The sequence below is a fragment of the Onychostoma macrolepis genome, chromosome 08 (genome assembly GCF_012432095.1).
Source record: "Onychostoma macrolepis isolate SWU-2019 chromosome 08, ASM1243209v1, whole genome shotgun sequence".
In the NCBI taxonomy this organism is placed as follows: domain Eukaryota; kingdom Metazoa; phylum Chordata; class Actinopteri; order Cypriniformes; family Cyprinidae; genus Onychostoma; species Onychostoma macrolepis.
In genome coordinates, this window is record NC_081162.1 from 22,432,518 (window position 1) to 22,451,069 (window position 18,552).

Genomic DNA, 18,552 nt, shown 5'->3' on the forward strand with positions numbered 1-18,552 from the left:
TATATTCTACCTACCCCACTTCAGTTTTTTAAATGGCCACACATGCAGACGCACACAAAATTGGCATTTCTTCACAGGGCTTAGTGCGGTTCACTCTCGTTGAGACTCTCAGACAGGTTTTTTGTCTCCTTTGTCACAGCTTTCTTTTGCATTTGAAACAGTTTCTTATACCCTTGTGAGTTAGGCTTTCATTCGTGACACTTTGTTTATTATAAGGTCTTATTGAGATGCTCACTACCGTGCAGAGTGTATATGCAATTTTGTGCTGTTGTCCCTCAAAACATCTTACCAATCATCATCATTTAATGACAAGGTAATTTGTGTCAACAACTTGCAGTCTATAGAGGGGAATTGCAGACGAAATTGCACCAGTTATGAAAGCAGTCAGTCGCTGGGTACAAAAGCTAATCTTACCCTCTAGAGTTGCCATAGTAACAAAGATAAATATTAAGTACAATTCAATAAGCCATTGCGCTTTTCTCTCGTTACATACACATTAATGAATGCACATCATCAGTGTGTGTACCTTTTGAGATCAAGTTCGAGCTGTCACGGCGAGTGAGGCGTTTCGAATTGACGGGTACCGCATGACCCTTTGCGAGAGCAACCGTGACTGAATTAAACCTGTAACAATGTCATCCAGCACCTCCGTAATTAACACGTTTTGCAGTTATGTTGTCCTGTGCGGGTTGTTAGCATAGTTACTGGAAAACTAGGTCAATATGATGCGTCATAATTCCAGCCTGTAAGGCAACAAATTGTGAAAAGGGAAATAGTGGGGGCGGTTTTATGGTTCTGCGCGTGTTCAGTGGTCTGTAGTTGTAGCTAATGGAGCCGGAAGAGACAGGAGGAGAATGTTAACAACGCTGAGGGGAATGTTAGAGGTCGCCGACTGAGCTAACAGAGTGAAGGGACTTCCTGCGTTCTGCTACAGCTTGAGATTATTAAAGGAATTAAAATTATTACGACGATTTGTTTCTTCTGTGGAACACAAAATAAAGTATTGTCTGCTTTTATTAATCAAAATATAACCGCTCGTTTCAGAGTGATGCACGGCACTGTTTTTTGTTTTACACATAAACATTTCATGATCCAGTATTTTCTGTCTCTGAGTGGCACATTTTTCAGTAAATGCTGCTACATATTAATTAATCTCTGCATTTAGGTCGCTTAGAATGTGCAAATTACAACAACCATCTTTTCAAACTTTTATAAGTAGCCCTTTTAAACCAGCTGTTGTCAACAAAAGCTTTAAAAAGAAAATAAAAAGCTTGATGGTTTAACGTTGAAAATGAAGAAATTATGGCAACCATAAATATTAGTACTGTAAATTTACAGTTCTCCAGTAAAATAAATTATGACTTTTCTTATAATATAATATAATATAATAATATAATATTTTACAATATATTTTAATAATAATATATAATTTTATATATATATTTTATTTTTTTTACAGTGAAATATTACTATGAATATGAATATTTTATTTTATTTAATATTTTATTTAAATATGCATTCCTACCAGCAAGCACAGTAAACCTGGAGCTTTTCATTTAAATTTTCAATCACTGTTTTTATCAGAATCACAATTAAAAATCATCCAGCCCTATATTTAAAGTGCAAGGGGTCCAAAATGATTTAGTCATTTAGCAGATGCTTACAAATGAGGACAATGGAAGCATTCAAAATCAATGATATGCAAGTGCTAATAAATAACATAAACATAACATCACTATTGTCCAAGTCTTCTGTCTTTTTTTTTTTTTTTGCAGAGTCGATATTCACTCTCTGCTTCTTTTCAAATACAACAACCTTAGACATAACATATCAGGTTTGAAGTATAGCACATGGTTTGTACAGACCACTTTTATAGTGTTGTTGTCATGTTCGTTGTCATGTTTTGTCATATTTCTCCTTTTGTTCTCCAAGGAGGGAAGAAAATCATGGGTTTGGAATGGCATGAGGGTGAATAAATGATGACAGAATTGTAACTTTTCTTTCAAATTGTCCTGCATTGCGTTTTTAACCGTCATTACCCATTTCTATTCACATAACATGCATTCAGACATTCAGCAGATCTGCTGAGAGTTTCTTTACCGTTTATAATGATAGCTAGCAGAGCAGCTACATGACAGACATGAGAGGCAGCTAGCCACATCTGCATCATTGCATTCATAATTATTCTCAGTCTGTTGACAATCCAAGAGGCCAGCCGGGAAGTCAGGCCCTGTTATTGCAATCTTCATTCTGCTTAAATGCCCCAGGGAGCTTATATATGAGGAATCCTTTCTGAGGAATACAAATTAATATTAAAAGACTTCCACAACTCCATAAGACAGGTGTGGGACCATTAGGTGAAGCTGCAAGATGACAAGTAATTGCTCTTAGCTTGCTCACACACACACACACACACACCTACACAGGCGTAAAGCGGAGAGAATGACACTGGAAAATGAATCACAGGCTTGCTGTAGGGGAAAGCTGTGCGTGGTGGAGAATAGCAAGAACATATGTCATTAATTTGTCTGCCGAGTGACTCGTACACATTCGATACGTTATGTTAAAGGTTGAGTTTGGAGGAGAGCCGAGCTGGTGATAGGAAACTCCTCTCTCTCCCGTGCTGCCTCTGTTATACCGCATGTCTTTGGGATATTGTGTCGCCCGATGAATTGTATTCCTGAGCGTGTCTATAGCCAGTGCCCTACGCCCACTCTCGAGGACTCTGTCACATCACACTTCTGTCTCCAGCGTGTAACAAAGACATGACCTCATTGTTTCAGCCCTGAAGGACATGGAACCCACTTTGGTTTCCCCACCCAGAAAAGCCAGGAAGCTTTTTAATGCCTTAATGAGAACATTGATGAACCGCTCAGAGGATTTTTTATTTTTATTTTTTGGTGCTTAAACTCGGGATGTTCAACTAAAGGTTTGAACAACTTCAAACCTTGAAGTCCCAATAATACAATGCATTCATTGACTTGCATTCATTAACATGTTTAATAGATGCAAACCTTCAGATGTTACGGTCTATTCAACACTCGTTTGGTTCCAAAATGTGATAAACGCAATTGTAAAAAAAATTGAATTAACACCAAAATCAGTATTGTATCTGGTCGGTATTGAAAAGTAAATTTTTAATTTTATGCAAAATGCGATACCCGTCATGTTATTCTGTCATGTTTTCTCCCTTTTTTTCCAAACCGCGACAAACGCCATTCTCCCTTCTCTGCAGAACGCGATATATCCGCTTAACCAATTTGTACTTTGTGATCAACAAACAAACAAAAATGCTGCACGATAAATCGTCAGTAAAGCCAGTTTTGTGATAGTAAATTTCCATCACATGCTTTTAGATGGAGCGGTATTTAATACACAGATCCGTAGATCACTGACAAGCTACGCAATATCGCGTTCATAATCGCAGATAAATCACATTCGATTATGAACGCGATATTGCGTAGCTTGTCAGTCTAAGTATTTTTATTAATGCCATTAATATTTTTGTTAATACAGTGTATAGCACTAGTCAACTAAATTAATGTAACATGGCAAAGATGAATGCACTTTTGGAAGTTGAATGTTAGGGAAATGTCATTTTGGAATTTCTGTGGACTAATGTGATATTGTTGTTCATGTTCTTGTTCATGATGAAATTTTCTTTTATTGTTGTAATTAATTTATAGAATTAACAAGATGACCCGTTGAATTCATTTTGGGAGTGATGACTGGTTGAATGTAGCCTATTTTTAGTCCAGTGCCTGTATTAGTCAAGATTAGTCTTGACCAAGTTCAGAGGCTGTCATATGTGGATCAACTTGCCTTGTTGTGTATTTTCAACAGTTTCAATAAGTTTCAATAACTTTTATATTGATTCAATGGATTGTAATTTGAAAAAAAAAAGTGTCATGGATTTATTGCATTTTGGGGGGGGAAAAATATCTCTTTTTATAATAAATCTTTGAAAATCTAAATCTGGATTTGAATTTTTAATGTTATTATAACCTAAAGATGGTATGTGAAAGCACACATTTACAGCACAATAAGTGAGATGTGATATTGTAAACAGTTTAAGTGTACCGATTTTACCTATTGCTTTGTGTTTTATGTAAGTTGTACATACCATACTGTATGCATTTTACAAATGTACAGTGGGCTCCAAAAGCCTAATAATTATTATATACTTTATTGGACTTTACTATATGTATATTGCTGATTAATCTTCTTTTTCTTATTTATCTGGATCAGTAATGCTTAAATTCAATCAGCCATTGTAAGCTCATCATATTAATCGTTTTAAGTGACGTGCTGCAGTCCGGGGTCTCTTCCTCCTCTTGTTGTTCATCATATTATGGCTTAAACTACATTTTCTTATGTAATACAAAGTTTGTGTGGGTTGAGCACTGAGCCTGATGAAATGATCTCATAAATGATTATTTTAAGGTTATTAAAACCAGGACATGTTCACACAACAAATTCAATGAATAATTTCAAGTTGTAGCATGTTTTTAACAAAACATTTGAAAAGAAGCTAGTTATTTGCTCTTGCTCTTACCACCATGATGCTAGGTAGTTATGGGTGGTAGGCAGGGCATTTCTATGTTGTTGCTGATGTGAGTTTTTTTTATGTGTTTGCTAGGGTGTTCTTGATGGTTAATGCAAAGTTCTGTCATGAAACTCTAGATGGCGCAAGCCTTTTTTAATCACACATCATTACTCACATGACACATGCAGCCAATGAGCTACCACTCAACATTCAAATACTGGACTAGTGCTTGCTGTAGTGGTTGGAGCGCACTTCAGAAACCCTTCTCCTTCCCCAGCTCCACCTGTATAGATCTTCTACGAGGTGATTCAAGTATGTTATATATGGGGTCATATATGTTATATGTGCAGCAGCAGTATTCCTTACATGCTCAAAGCAGCATGTCTGTGGATGTATTGGCAGCAAGTCTCGGTACTTGCTCAGCCGCAGCAGCAGCATAGCAGATTTATTCTGCCAAGACCAAACACTTCAACATTGCCCTGTAGCCTATATTACCATGCTAAACTCTCAGAAAGTTGTCATGACAGAATTTATTATTATTTTTCTCTACCACTACAGGCATTGTTTTTTCACTTTCTGGTCAGTTTTGAGATTGAGCTTATTGCCTTTGCTTAAAGTGTTGTTTCAGACTGGTGGAAAGAAAAAAAACAAACATCTAAAATAAACCTTTGAGTGTTTATTGCACTTTATCTATTTGTCTGTAGATTTCATCTGCAATACATGTCTTTAAAGCGCACTAAAAAAGACATAACCAAAATCCTCTCTTTATAAACTTTGACTCTTATCAATAATATTTTGTTCAGATTTATATTCTGGAAACATTTGCAAATGAATGCATATTTAATTTGATAATGCCTCAAGCATATTTAAACACATCATTTCAGGAATGCAAAAAAAGTTTGCAATTTTTTTAATGTAATTAATCAACTGAGGAAGTATGATGATATATAATTTTTTTTTTTTTTTTACCTTACCTTATTTAACACATCTTAAAACACAGAGTTCATGGTGCATGAGCAAGACATAGTTGGAAATAATGAAACTGACTAAATTGTGAAATATGTAAATATAATAATATTATATAATAAATAATAAAAAGTTCATAATTTGTCTATGATATCCAGTTCTTTTTTCTAGATGTTAGATGTAGGTGTGGGGTCACCGCAGTTTTAAAATCTAACAAATGGCTTGCTGACCAAAAAACCCTAAGCATGAGCAATAGTGTAATAACCAAGCATGCTGTAATTGTTTTTAAGTATGCACTACTCAGGTCAAGGTTTACTGAGCATACATACACCCACCCACGCTTCCAAACAGCCATTTACCTCCAGCAAACATGCATGCTGGGAGATATTGTCTTTACTTTTGGATGTAGATTTTCCCAGTGCAGGGAAGAGGCCAGTATATCACAAAAGCCACAGGACAAAGGCCACACACACACACACACACACATGCTCACAGAGGGAAGGGGGCAGGGCCAGCTCACACTGTTCAGCCTGCTTCCGTTGCACACAGCAGCAGTCCAGCCAACACAACGAGAGAGAGAGAGAGAGAGAGAGAGATCGGTGCAGCCCACGGTCTGTGGCCCACTTTAAATATGAGTGGGGGGTTTACAGCAGCTCTTCTATGAGAGTGTGACAGTTAAAACAAGGAGGCCGGAGCGAGACGAGAGAGGAGAGAGAGAGGCGGGGCCGTGCGATTGTGTGTGTGTGTGTGTGTGTGTGTGTGTGAGCCACTGCGAGTGGGGCTGTGTGTGTCCGCTGTTCCCAGTGGCTCCAAGCCGCAGCAGAGGTAGCAAAATGGAGCTGTGAGCAGCCTTCCTCATCCTCGTCTTCATCGCCAGGGGACCAGGGATCGTGACAGCATGCCTGGTGAGTATTTCGTCCCAGAATCCCTGTGGTTTTGACAGGCGCACTGTAGATCCAGATCTTAGCGGATGGAGTGCATTACGGGAGCGCTGCATTGTGCTTGAATGGCATCTCATTACAGAGCTTCCATGCTGAAAGAATGAAAGCGGGCGAGAGAGAGATGAGGGACTAGTCACAGTGCTCTCCCAGCCTTTGTGGGCATTATCAGGGTATTAATCGATGGTAAACAGAGCGCTGCTGTGGTCAGCAGGGATTGTGGCCGGGAACTGAGGTGTTCAGTCCCTATGAACGGATCAGGGCTTTTAACTCCGCGCAGCTTCCCCGTTCTGTCCTTTGTGTGGGAGCAGATGTACAAAAACGCACGCTGGGTGTCAGGTGGAGGCTAGAGGTCTTCATGACTGCTTTTGGTAACGTTTTTTCATTTAATGGTACTGTCAGGTTGTGAATTGATATTATGAGATCCATTATTCCACCCTGTTACTGGGTGGCGACATGTGTTGTTTGACATCCCAACATTCTCTATGTGGAATGGGCGGATCTGATAATCGATGTTTGAAGAGATTCTGTGAGAGAGTGAAGATTTTTGCAATTTATAATTCATTCTTAAAAATAAAGGTTTTCACAGTTTTGGTTTTCCAAAGAACCTTTCAGTGAACAATTCTTAAATGACTTATTTTTTCGTAGTGTGAAGAACATTTTAAAATCTGAACAACCTTTTTCTACTATTAAGAACCTTTTGGGGAATCTAATGGTTCTATGAATGTTAAAGGTTCTTTAATGGCATCTGTGGTTCCATAAAGAACCTTTAACATTCATAAAACCATTAGATTCCCAAAAGGTTCTTAATAGTAGAAAAAGGTTCTTCAGATTTTTTGCTCTTTGTTTTTGAGAGTGTTGTATACGTTATATATTTGATTTAGCGCATCTGTAGGTGTGTATTTACAAGACTGTGTTATTTAGCACAAGAAAGAGCTAAATATTTGCTTGAGTAGCTCCATGGTGAAGACTGAGAGTATGCTATGAATATGTGTAGTATTTATTATAAATTATGAGTACTTTGCTTTATGTTGTTGCCGTGATTAAATGTTTATTGGCAAACAAAATGAATTAATTCACATTATGATGTGTTCTCATTCTACATGCTGCTGGACAAATAACATATAAATCTTAATCGTATGAGACATGTACAGTAAATAATAAATAGTCAAGTATGTTTTTGTTAATTAGAAGAAATCAATTTAAATGGTTGACACTCATTTAGTAAATAAACAAAAGAAAATCCCGCACACTACCAATACTTGCAAAAGTATCAAAAAAAATAAAAAGTATTTGTAGTGTGCTTGATTTTCTTTTGCTTTTTGACCTTTTATGATCTCTTTTTCTCCTACGCACGTATCTATTGCCTGCTGGTGTGCGATGAGGGATTGTTAATGTACACTCATTTAGTAAAAGAATTTGTGTATACAGTAATATACAGTGTGTGTGTATATAGTTCAATTTTGTTCAAAAATGATCAATTTTACATCTTCATGTACAATATCCTGTACAAAATTGAAGATAATAATCAAATTTAACAACATTTTTTAAAGTCACAATTTTTATTATAACCATTGTTTACTTTGAAAAACATGTTTTCAAAATGCTTTTTTCACCAGGCAGGTGCAGTGTGAATGTGCTATGCTGAGGACAAAATAAATATTCATGTTTTAGAATTTTCTTTTTTTAATTTGTAGGTATCTGTTAATTACTCAGTTAGAAGCAAGGTTTGGCATTTGTGTGAGTGTTTGCGTCTGACTCATTCTGTCCAAGCCAATCTAAGCCATTATCACTAGTTGTGTGAAGGATTTTTAAGGGCCCTCAAAATTCATGATGATTTCAAAAACCTTGTCACATAGCAGTTAAAGACTCGCCAAGGTTAGCGCAGAAATATCTTTCCATTTTAACTGCCTCTCTCTACACAACCATTTTAGAGCTTCAGTAATTCCTGGCAGTTCAGAAGCCTTGCTGGTTGTGGGCTGGTAAAATTGTGTAGAAGTTGACATGTCAAGCATTGGCAGATGCATTTAATAGGCTTTCACAGCTCTTTATGTTGACCTAAAAAAAATTATATTATTTGGCTGTCAGTTCTTAGAGATGGTCAGTTTTGAACCATGTTATACCATGTTATAACCTTGCTAGTCAATGCACGGTAAACATCAACAGTTTGTCTAATTTAATGTCACCAGTACTGATTTAAGAATGTGCATTTAAACGTGAGTTCCATTATATGCATCCACAACTTTTGTTTTGTTTTTCTTCTACTTTCTCAAAAAAAAAAAAAAAAGTAAATTTGTATTCCATGCCCCAAGAATCACCTAAATAAGCTTCTTTGAAAAGATTCTTGTGGGTTTTAGGAGTGACCCCATCTATAGTGCTTAGATTATGTAACTATTCATCTGTGAACTCAAACACAGCTGTTGAAATGCAGTAATAAGCTGTGTACCAGGGTATTATGGGATGCTGAATAATTACATTGTTCACTGAGCTCCCAAATGTTTTTCTGATTATAAAATGAGAGGTTTAGTGAGATGTGTTACATGAGCTGACTGATCTAGTTCTCGTGTATCTTGTGTATTCATATTGCCCTTAAGGGATAATGGATAGTTTTGACATTTTGTCATGTTTTTTACTCCCAAGTATGCATCCAAGAGTGTAAGTAAAAATGGCTTTTGTACTTAAAAGCAAATAAATAATATACATTTTTAGCTTTTGAAATCTTGGCTTGTGAAATTGTCTTAAATGTAGCTTGTTCATAATCTAAGCCTACAGTATATACAGTATATATACAGCCTACAGCATGTGTATACACACACACACACACACACACACACATACTACTGTTTAAAAGTTCAGGTTCACTTTTTAATGTTTTTAAGAAGTACTCTGCACTGATGTATTCATTTGATCAAAATACAATAAAAACAGTAATATTGCGAAATATTATTACAATTTAAAATAACTTTTTTCTGTTTTGATGTATTTTGGAATAAAATTTATTCCTATGAACAAGCTGAATTTTTTTTTTTTTTTTGCAGCCATTATGCCATTCTTTAGTGTCACATGATCATTCAGAAATCATTCCAATATGCCGATTTGCTGCTCAAGAGACTTTTCTTATTATCATTAATTCTTTGATAAATAAAAAGTTCAAATGAACAGCATTTTTTAAAATACAACTTTTTTGTAGCAATATCTGTCACTTTACTGTTCTTGCTAGAGGATGCATCAATAAAAAAAGTTTAATTTCTTTCAAAAATGCAGAACAGCTACTCAACACCCTTGTAAAACATTGCTGTAGTTGTATTGTATGTATTTCCCAGTTGCACTACAGGCTAAGTTTGAATTTCCATTAAACAGCACCGTATGCCAGGTTCACTGAGCCATTGTCATTCTCTTTAAAAATCTTGCTTGTATTGCTGGTTTCCTTGGCAGTCATTTCCTATTTGGAGCAGAGATCTCGAGGGAGGACTGCTTCCTGTCGGGGAGTGTGGGAACCGTTGGAGGCGGAGTACACCGTACACAGTCAACCACAGATATAGGACACAAACTTAGACCAGACGGCAGGCTGCACTCCACAACATGAATTTAATTACAGCATGCGAGGTCTGCGGAGTCCACAATCTGCTGCTGTCTATTCTTCCTCGCTTATTATTGGCTCATGAAGACATACTTAAAGAGAAACCGTTTTGCTTGCCGTAATGTAGAAGTGCTTTTTTAATAATTGCCTATTTAGTGTTACCATTATTTTTTAAAGCTTTGTAGTGCAGTGATACATAGACTTTTAACTGCTGGTTGTTTACGGTTTTATAACTTTTAATTATGCAGTTCCTTAAAAAATATTCTTCTTTAGTAGAATCATCTTTTTAAAGCATAACATTCCATATAAACCCAAGAAGAACTGCAGCAACGATCTGTAAATCCCTGCTCATTTTTTTAAATAGAAATCCTTGAAAATGGATTTGGGTGTGTTCAAGATGCAACAGATTGTTCCCTAGGGTGCTTGGAGACTAAGGCACTCCCTCGCTCTGAATGTTTTAGGCAGAGCGCTGTATAGTGAACACGGTTTCCAAACCTTGCGTCTGATATCTTGCAGGAAAATCAAGGATAATCACTACACTGGCTCACTTGTCTTGTTGCCTCTGGACTTGTTTTGTTTTGCACTGGGACCATGCTGAATCAGAATAGTAAAAAGTAAGTTTGGGAAATGTTGCTTCTTCCTGTTTTTCTCATCTTGATGGCTGCGGTTCTAGTGAAAAGTCTTGTTATTGACACTGGGTTTGATGGGATTAACAGATTAGCTGGATGTTTGACTGTTTTTCAGTAACTTGCAATTGAGTTTGTTGTTTCAGTTCATGCCGTGCCAAAATGTTTTCCTTTTTTGTAATAGCCACCCAGAACGGAGCTTTGATGTCTGAATACCTAAGCAGTTATTGTAGTTTTTGATCCTGATGTGAATAGAAAGATTGATTAAGCATTTTATTATAAAAATGTACTATGTACAGCATTACTTAAAACAGTTCCACTTTCAACGGTGTCCAAAACTGAGGTTCTGTTTAGCATTATATATTTGTTTTACTTCATTTATTTGTTTTATTATTATTACATTTTTTCAGAATTTCCATGTTTAAATTTGTATATACTGTATGCAAATGTCATTGTTTTCTTAAAATAAGTACAAAAAACCCAAGATGCAAAGAGATTCTGTCATTATAAACTTCTCTTTTGCATTTTAAACTGATGATAAAACATATTTAGAAGTTTCTTTTTGCAAACTCGACCTGTGTAAATCTCAGCTCCATGGGCTCACATTTCCCATGAGTCATCACCAGCCTTCTCTGATCAGAGAAGCCCATGCATGCACAAATAGAACAAGTTTGTGCCCATGCAGATGTCTACTTGACCTTTGCATTATTTAATGCTACGAATGTCGTGTTTTCTCTACTAATAGATGATTTTCAGTGCTTATATTTTTTTCAGAAAGAATATTTGAATAAAATTTCTGCTTTCTTGTTCAGAGATGTGGATTAGTGGTTAACACAAGTGCATCCATTGGTGTAGGGCTGTGCAATATCACGATTTTTGATCGTGGAAGATTAAAATGTATCCACAATCTGCTTTTGAACAAATATCACGAGAACAACATGTCATTCATTCAAATTAAATGTTAACTCAGCGGTAGAGTTACACTCATGGGAAACTGCACTTCGCAATCATAAAAGTTCATTATTTGCATGTGCTTTAAAGCCTTGCCGGTGAAATATTTCATTCGTGTGCTGTTCTGACATGCGCTTTTTCTGAGCGCGTACACCTGAAGCAGGCACACACTAAAAAGCCTGTCAAACAGCGCCTGATTACTGGACTACGCTATATTTTGTGTCGGATTGCGCTAATACTGGCAAAAACACACAAAGTTTGTATATAAACAGTTGGTTATGTCTAAAGTGAAAGTAAACAGTTGAGAGAAAAATGGATACGTATCTGTATATTAGATGCGTGCAAGTCTTAAAGTGACAGCAGACTAATAGTACTGAACATGCTGCCGCTTGTCATTAAAGGGATAGTTCAGTCAAAAATCTAAATTTTGTCATTATTTACTCACTCTCATGTTGTCCCAAACCTGTATTAATTTCTTTCTTGTGATGAACACAAAAGAAGATATTTTAAAGAATGTGGGTAACCAAACAGTCCCCATTGACTCATTCATTCATTCATTCAGTTTTTAAAATAGAGAAAGTAGTTTGGCTGTAACAACTTGCAAAATAGTAAAATAAGAATAATGATAAAATCATGAATCGTGATTTTCTTGAAAAAAAAAATGTGATGTGATATTTTTGCCATATCGCCCACCCCTATATTGAAGTGTGCTGTTCACATAGATTTCCTCTGCTCTAGTCACAATACTGTAAATTAAAATGGAGAAATGCCAATCAATTGTTTACAAATTTGATGATTTTTAGTGTATATATTTGAGTGTCTCTCTCTATGTCTATATATAAATACATTTATACTTGTATATATAATTATAGAAATATAGATATATGTAACTAACATAAGTTATGTATATCATAGAATTTAGTATTAAAATATGATAAAGCATCTTTATAATTTTCTGTTATGAAGCATGTCTTTTTCCATTCCTGTTGCCCTTATCGACCATTCTCTAATGCATAAAGCAAGTTTCCTTGACATTTTGGTCAATGTTTGGAGCAAACATATGTTCGCCTAAGGTCATGTGTGGATTCGCTGACACCACTGGCAGAGTCACTGGAGGGACGTTACATGAGTTTTATTATCAGCCTGCAGTCTGCAGTGTGTCATTCGTCAATCGTTTAAACGCACTCAGGACCTCAGAAGCACTGGCTTGATTTTATCTATTACATGTCAGAAAAAATGAACAGATGAACTGTGGTATGCAGGACCTCAGGAGGGTAATATGGTCATCGTCCTGTGAGATTTGACTGAGGAGAGTTTTTTATAGCCTTTGACTGATACCCTGTGCATTCTTATGAAACTAGTGGAATTTCAGAAAAATATCTGTATTTCTTGTGTTCTTTTAAATCCCATTCTGAACCAGTATAGAGAAATGGGCCTGTAACTGTCTTGAGACTTTCCAAGGGAGTTTTTATGTTACACAATTTCATAACTCGTAATTTGATCTGCCAGCTTTAATTTCTGTTAGGAGCAGTGTGCCTGTGTAATTCCATCATCTGTTACCCATCATCTGTGGACTCATACGAAAATCAATTTGGTCGCACATTTTTTTTTTCTCCTTTCTGGGTTGTACTGTATAGTAATTTGCAGGGCTGGCAGGATGAGATTTGTGGATGCTATAACTTCAGTGACGTACAGCATGAGGGTGTCGCAATAATAGATAAAGCCCCGCACCTCTCGAGAGTGCAGAAAAGAGCAATCCTGGTCCTGATTTATGCAGTAAATACAAAATATATTGATACTATATCAGTTATCAGTCTGTATTATTTATTTATTTGGCATCATATCAATGAATATTCATATGTAATTTGAAAATGGTCCTGCTCATTATCCTTATTTTTATATTTATATTATCTTGGCCATCATTCATCACTCATTTGAATAATTTAATAACATTGTTAAGTGCAGTCATAAATCTCAGAATGAATGTCCATTTTTCATACTGTTCATTTAAAAAGTTGTGATGCCTAAATTTCTTTGCGGCATTCAAAATAATTTTAGTTTTTAGTAATTTTAGTATATTAGTTTTTTTTTTGTTCATACCTGAGTTATGTTTCATAGCTTTTTCTCAGATGTATAATAATATTTCTTAGGAGAAATAAATATAGACTATAATGAGACATTTGTAGAAATATTGTAAGCTACCAAACAAACGTTGAAAGTAGAGCTCAGAAGAGTTTTTTTTTTAATTTTTAAGTGGTATATTGAAGTTCATGTTGAAATGAACATTTGATTGCACATTTTGATATCTTAGCAATTTAGAGCACAGTTTTAGACATCGTTGGGTATCTAAAACTTCAGAGAAGAGATACTTTTCTTAATATTCTCATATTTTAGATGATTTTTCTCAGGAAACCCTAACAGCACACTTCATTTGCTCCATTTGCTCTTTCCTAATCTCATCATTGTCTAGGAGGAGCAATTAAGAAATTAGCAACATTTTCTTTCCTAAAGGAACATGGAGAAGTCAAGTCACACTTCCTGTAAACACTTCCTTCTCACCTTTTACTTTGTGTGTGTTTGTATGAGTGTTACTTCCTTTTCATTTTTGTGACAGTGCTAGTCATCTCAATATGCTCTTGGTGGTCTCATTCAAACAGTCCCATCTGAGTGAAGGTCAACCACCTGGAGGGCAAACTTTGTTTTCCACTTCCTATGTAAGACACACCTCACTTCCAATTAGGTAAAGCTGCTTTTTGATGCCTCATTACAACTTTGTGGAAATGCCTCATGGCCTCATCATTTCCCAGGCCGCCGCCCCTCTGATCTTCGTCAGATATGTTATGACGGTGCCTGGAAGCTTCGGCTTTTGTATGCATTGCAGCATAACCGCTGACTAGTCAGGCAGTGAGAAGTCAGCAGCTCGTGCTGTGCTCACAGCAGCACGCCAGCGTATTCCGATAGTTCCGGTTCGCATCGCATATCACTTCTAATGAACTACAAATGCCTGTTTGACTCTGATGCATGTGTTTCTCTCTTCCTGTTTCACTCCAGTAGATCCCATCTGATGCCGAGGCTGAAGGAATCGCGGTCTCACGAGTCGTTGCTCAGCCCCAGCAGTGCAGTAGAAGCTCTAGATCTCAGTATGGAGGAGGAAGTGCTCATCAAACCTGTGCACAGCAGCATCCTGGGACAGGATTTCTGCTTTGAGGTGAGTCGGCTGACCTCAGTGCCCTGTTGAAGTCACAGCTCTAAAATTAATTGCCAAAATGACTTTTAATGTCCGACAAGTCTCAAAATAGCACGCAGCAAAGGCCCATTAAAACTTCATCAAGGCCATTAGCCAAGATCAAATAGTTTGCAGAAAATAGCATCGCTATCTAGCCGTTCCGCAGTTAAGTCATTGAGGGGCCACGGGTCATGTTACTGGATGATTTTCACGTGTGCTGCAGAGAAGGTTCACTTAAAACAGATGCTTATATAATTACAAGGTCAGAGGGTGCAGACAAAGTAAACTGTGATCAGGCATCGGTATGCAATAGTTATTCACCTTAAAAAGGAGGGGGAAAAAAAACAAATATATATCTATATATATCTATATATATATATATATATATATATATACATACATACATACATACACACACACACACACACACAAACACACACACACACACTTTTATATTTTGTGTAGTTACTCACTCCAAGTACTGTACTTGTAAACCTTTCTTGCTTCTGTGGAACTCCAAAAAGCACAAACATACGTTTAAAAGTAGTGCTGGGAAGCTGCTTTGAAACTTAATTTGCATAATTTGAATTTAAAGCATAATTTGAAGTTGTTAAACTACAGTCGTGCTGCTGTTTTAGATTACAATTAGCTAACTATTGTACATTAAAATTGCTTACAGAGGAATGTTTTTGTAAATAAAAAATACAATAATATATTATATTACGTAATAATATAATAATATAATATAATATAATATAATTTATTTATTTCTTTTTATTTGCACAAAAACAATTGTTTTTGAAAAGGGTTTTTGAATTAATCTCAGTTAGGTAGTATGATACTTAAATCAAGCATCTGCATGTAGATCTTAATACCAGAAGGGCCTTCCTGTCTCTTTGCATCTCCTGCCCAAAGGGTGCAAAAGAGCCTGTCCCATCTGTCTGAACATCTCCTCTCATTCTCTCTGTGCTCTGTGAGGTGAGCTCTGAGAGGCCAATTCACATGGAGTCGATGACTGTTACACTGCAGCAGACGCCAGCTGGAAAGAATGAGACACTCACAGTTAGTAGGAGTTCTGCAGGGGTCAGCCAGAGGTCCATTATGGATTATGCTCTGTTTGCTCTATTTATTCCATCATTTATCATGTAAACTAGAATTATAACATATTATACATACAGAATTATATGGAAATTGAATTGTATTTAGTAGGGTACATTAACTTTGTGAGGTAGAAGGATGAACTGACTTTTTAAAATAAGCCTAATTTACATAAAATATGACATTTTTGAGCTTAAAAGAATGTTTTGCCATTACATTGTAAATGTTTACAATTGCTTATTTTAAATATTTGAAATATAATGCAGCTATTGCTTAATTTTGTTCATTCTTAGTTTTATTTTAAATTTAAATCTATATATCTATATTTCAAATATTACTTAAATTAAAATATTTGACAGTTATTTATTTTGTTTAATATTTGTCACTTTATTTATTTTAAATATTTATTTCAGTTTAAATATAATCTATTTAAATGTATCATTTTAAATGTATTTTATTTTTTATTATATTTCACAATTAATTATTTAGAAATATTTTACATTCTAATTTAATTGCAATTACTTATTTTGTATTTAATATTTACTTTTTTTTTATACTTTATTTATTTTAAATGTTTATTTCAGGTATAATTTAAATTCAAAGGATATTATACTACATCAGCGCAGATAACGTCTGGTTAAATTAGATCAGTTTTCAAATTAGAGCTGTTTTTGGTCTGAAACACAGCATGCAAAAGTCTCGCAACTGTTTAGTGATTTCACCCCTCCGTATTCAAACGTGGTCCAGTACTTTTGTTGTCACCTGGATTGTGTGACTGTGAGCAGATGGCCTTTTCAGGATAAATTTTGGATATGAAAAGAATATTTGCAAAAGGCCTATGCATGTATCCCAACTCTCTGATATTGCATGTGATCCTGCTAATATGTTAGATCTAAGTGCGTTCTGTCTGATAGGGCTATTTGAGAGTTTTATTCTTCCTCCAAATGTAATTGCTCTCCACTCCTGGGAAGCGCTCCATCGATTGAGTGCTGTAGCGTTCAGTGGATCTCTCTGCTCACATCCACCATCTCCCGATCTGCATTTCAGTCCTTTCTAGCTCCCTTAATGCACTTATCCGCAAATTTGATAATTGTAATTTGTAATTGCAGGTAACTACTTCAACAGGAAGCAAATGCTTCTCATGTCGGTCGGCTGCCGAGAGAGACAAATGGATGGAGAATTTGAGACGTGCTGTGCATCCCAACAAGGTAAACTGGATGATTCATCTGAATCCTGGGTAATTCTAGACAAGATGAGGTTTAAGCCAGTCAGCATGTTACTTTTTCATATATCCTGTCTCACATATTGACCGTTTCTGATCGACTTCTCTGCATTACCTCGGCTTAACTTGTTAAAGTACACAGGAGGTTATCTAATTCCTTTCTGCAGTTTACTGAGGTCACTGTAAAATGCAGTGTTTTCGTTTTTTTTTTAAATTCCGCAGGATAACACCCGTCGGGTGGAAAACATGCTGAAATGTTGGATTATCGAAGCCAAGGACTTGCCAGCAAAGAAAAAATACTTCTGTGAACTTTGTCTGGATGACACGTTATATGCACGGACTACCTGCAAACTCAAAACGGACAATGTTTTCTGGGGTGAACACTTTGAGTTCAACAACCTGCCCTCAGTTAAGAGCATCACCGTGCATCTTTACAAAGAAACGGACAAAAAGAAAAAGAAGGACAAAAATAACTACGTGGGCCTGGTCAGTATCCCTATAGCGGCAGTCACCGGGCGGCAGTTTGTGGAAAAATGGTATTCCGTGAGCACGCCGAATCCCAACAAAGGAAAGAGTCCAGGACCCATGGTCCGAATGAAATCCCGATATCAGAGCATGAGCATCCTCCCCATGGAGCTGTACAAGGAATTCGCAGAGTATATTACTAACAATTATATGCTAATGTGCTCGTTGCTGGAGCCAGCGCTAAGTGTGAAGAACAAGGAGGAGATGGCTTCTGCACTTGTCCATATCTTACAGAGCACAGGCAAGGCCAAGGTAAGATGATTGCATTGTATGCTTTTATGCCACTTTAAAGTAAACATGAAATCAGAGTTCACCCCATTTTCTCTCCTAATGCACAGTCCTGCTCTTGTTGTACAGGATTCATCAGTTCACATTATTACAATAAAACTACTGTTGTACAGTATATACAAGTTACAACAAATACGATATGTACAGTGAGAAATGAGATCAAATAAATCATACAACAATCATACATAAATCATAAAATCTTATTTGCGATTAGTGTAATTCTGAAAGTAAAAGTTATATTTATAATTTAAAAGGTATAATTTTGGTGTAAAATACTAAGAATATTTAAATTTTTTGTTTAATACATTTTTAGTTTATTTATATATATTTAGTTATATATCAGTGTATATATATCAGCATTTTAGTGCCATGTAAAAAAAAAAAAAAAGAACTAATGTAAGATTACAAGAATAAAGTTGTAATATTTTAAAAAATAAAGTCAGAATTGTGTGAATAAAGTCATAGCATTGTGAGATTAAAGTTGTAATATTTTGAGATTAAAATAGTAGTATTGTGAGATTAAGTTGCTAGTATTTTGAGAATAAAGTCAAAATTAGCAGAACAAGTCATATCAATATAGGAGAAT

General features: G+C 35.9%; 1 protein-coding gene across 10 annotated transcripts in view; it reads left to right on the forward strand.

Annotated features, from left to right (window-relative positions):
• The window catches only part of dab2ipa (DAB2 interacting protein a), a 105,809-nt gene that overhangs the window by 58,108 nt on the left and 29,149 nt on the right, over positions 1–18,552 (forward strand). For 4 of the 10 annotated variants that reach the window (XM_058784537.1, XM_058784535.1, XM_058784539.1 and 1 more), the window contains 3 exons: positions 14,659–14,815; positions 17,041–17,139; positions 17,376–17,930. In XM_058784537.1, the coding sequence (XP_058640520.1) occupies positions 14,659–14,815; positions 17,041–17,139; positions 17,376–17,930 (811 nt within the window). Of the gene's footprint in view, positions 1–6,076; positions 6,418–10,031; positions 10,645–14,658; positions 14,816–17,040; positions 17,140–17,375; positions 17,931–18,552 lie in introns of those variants that run through there. The other 6 variants (XM_058784536.1, XM_058784544.1, XM_058784543.1 and 3 more) reach the window with 5 other exon arrangements.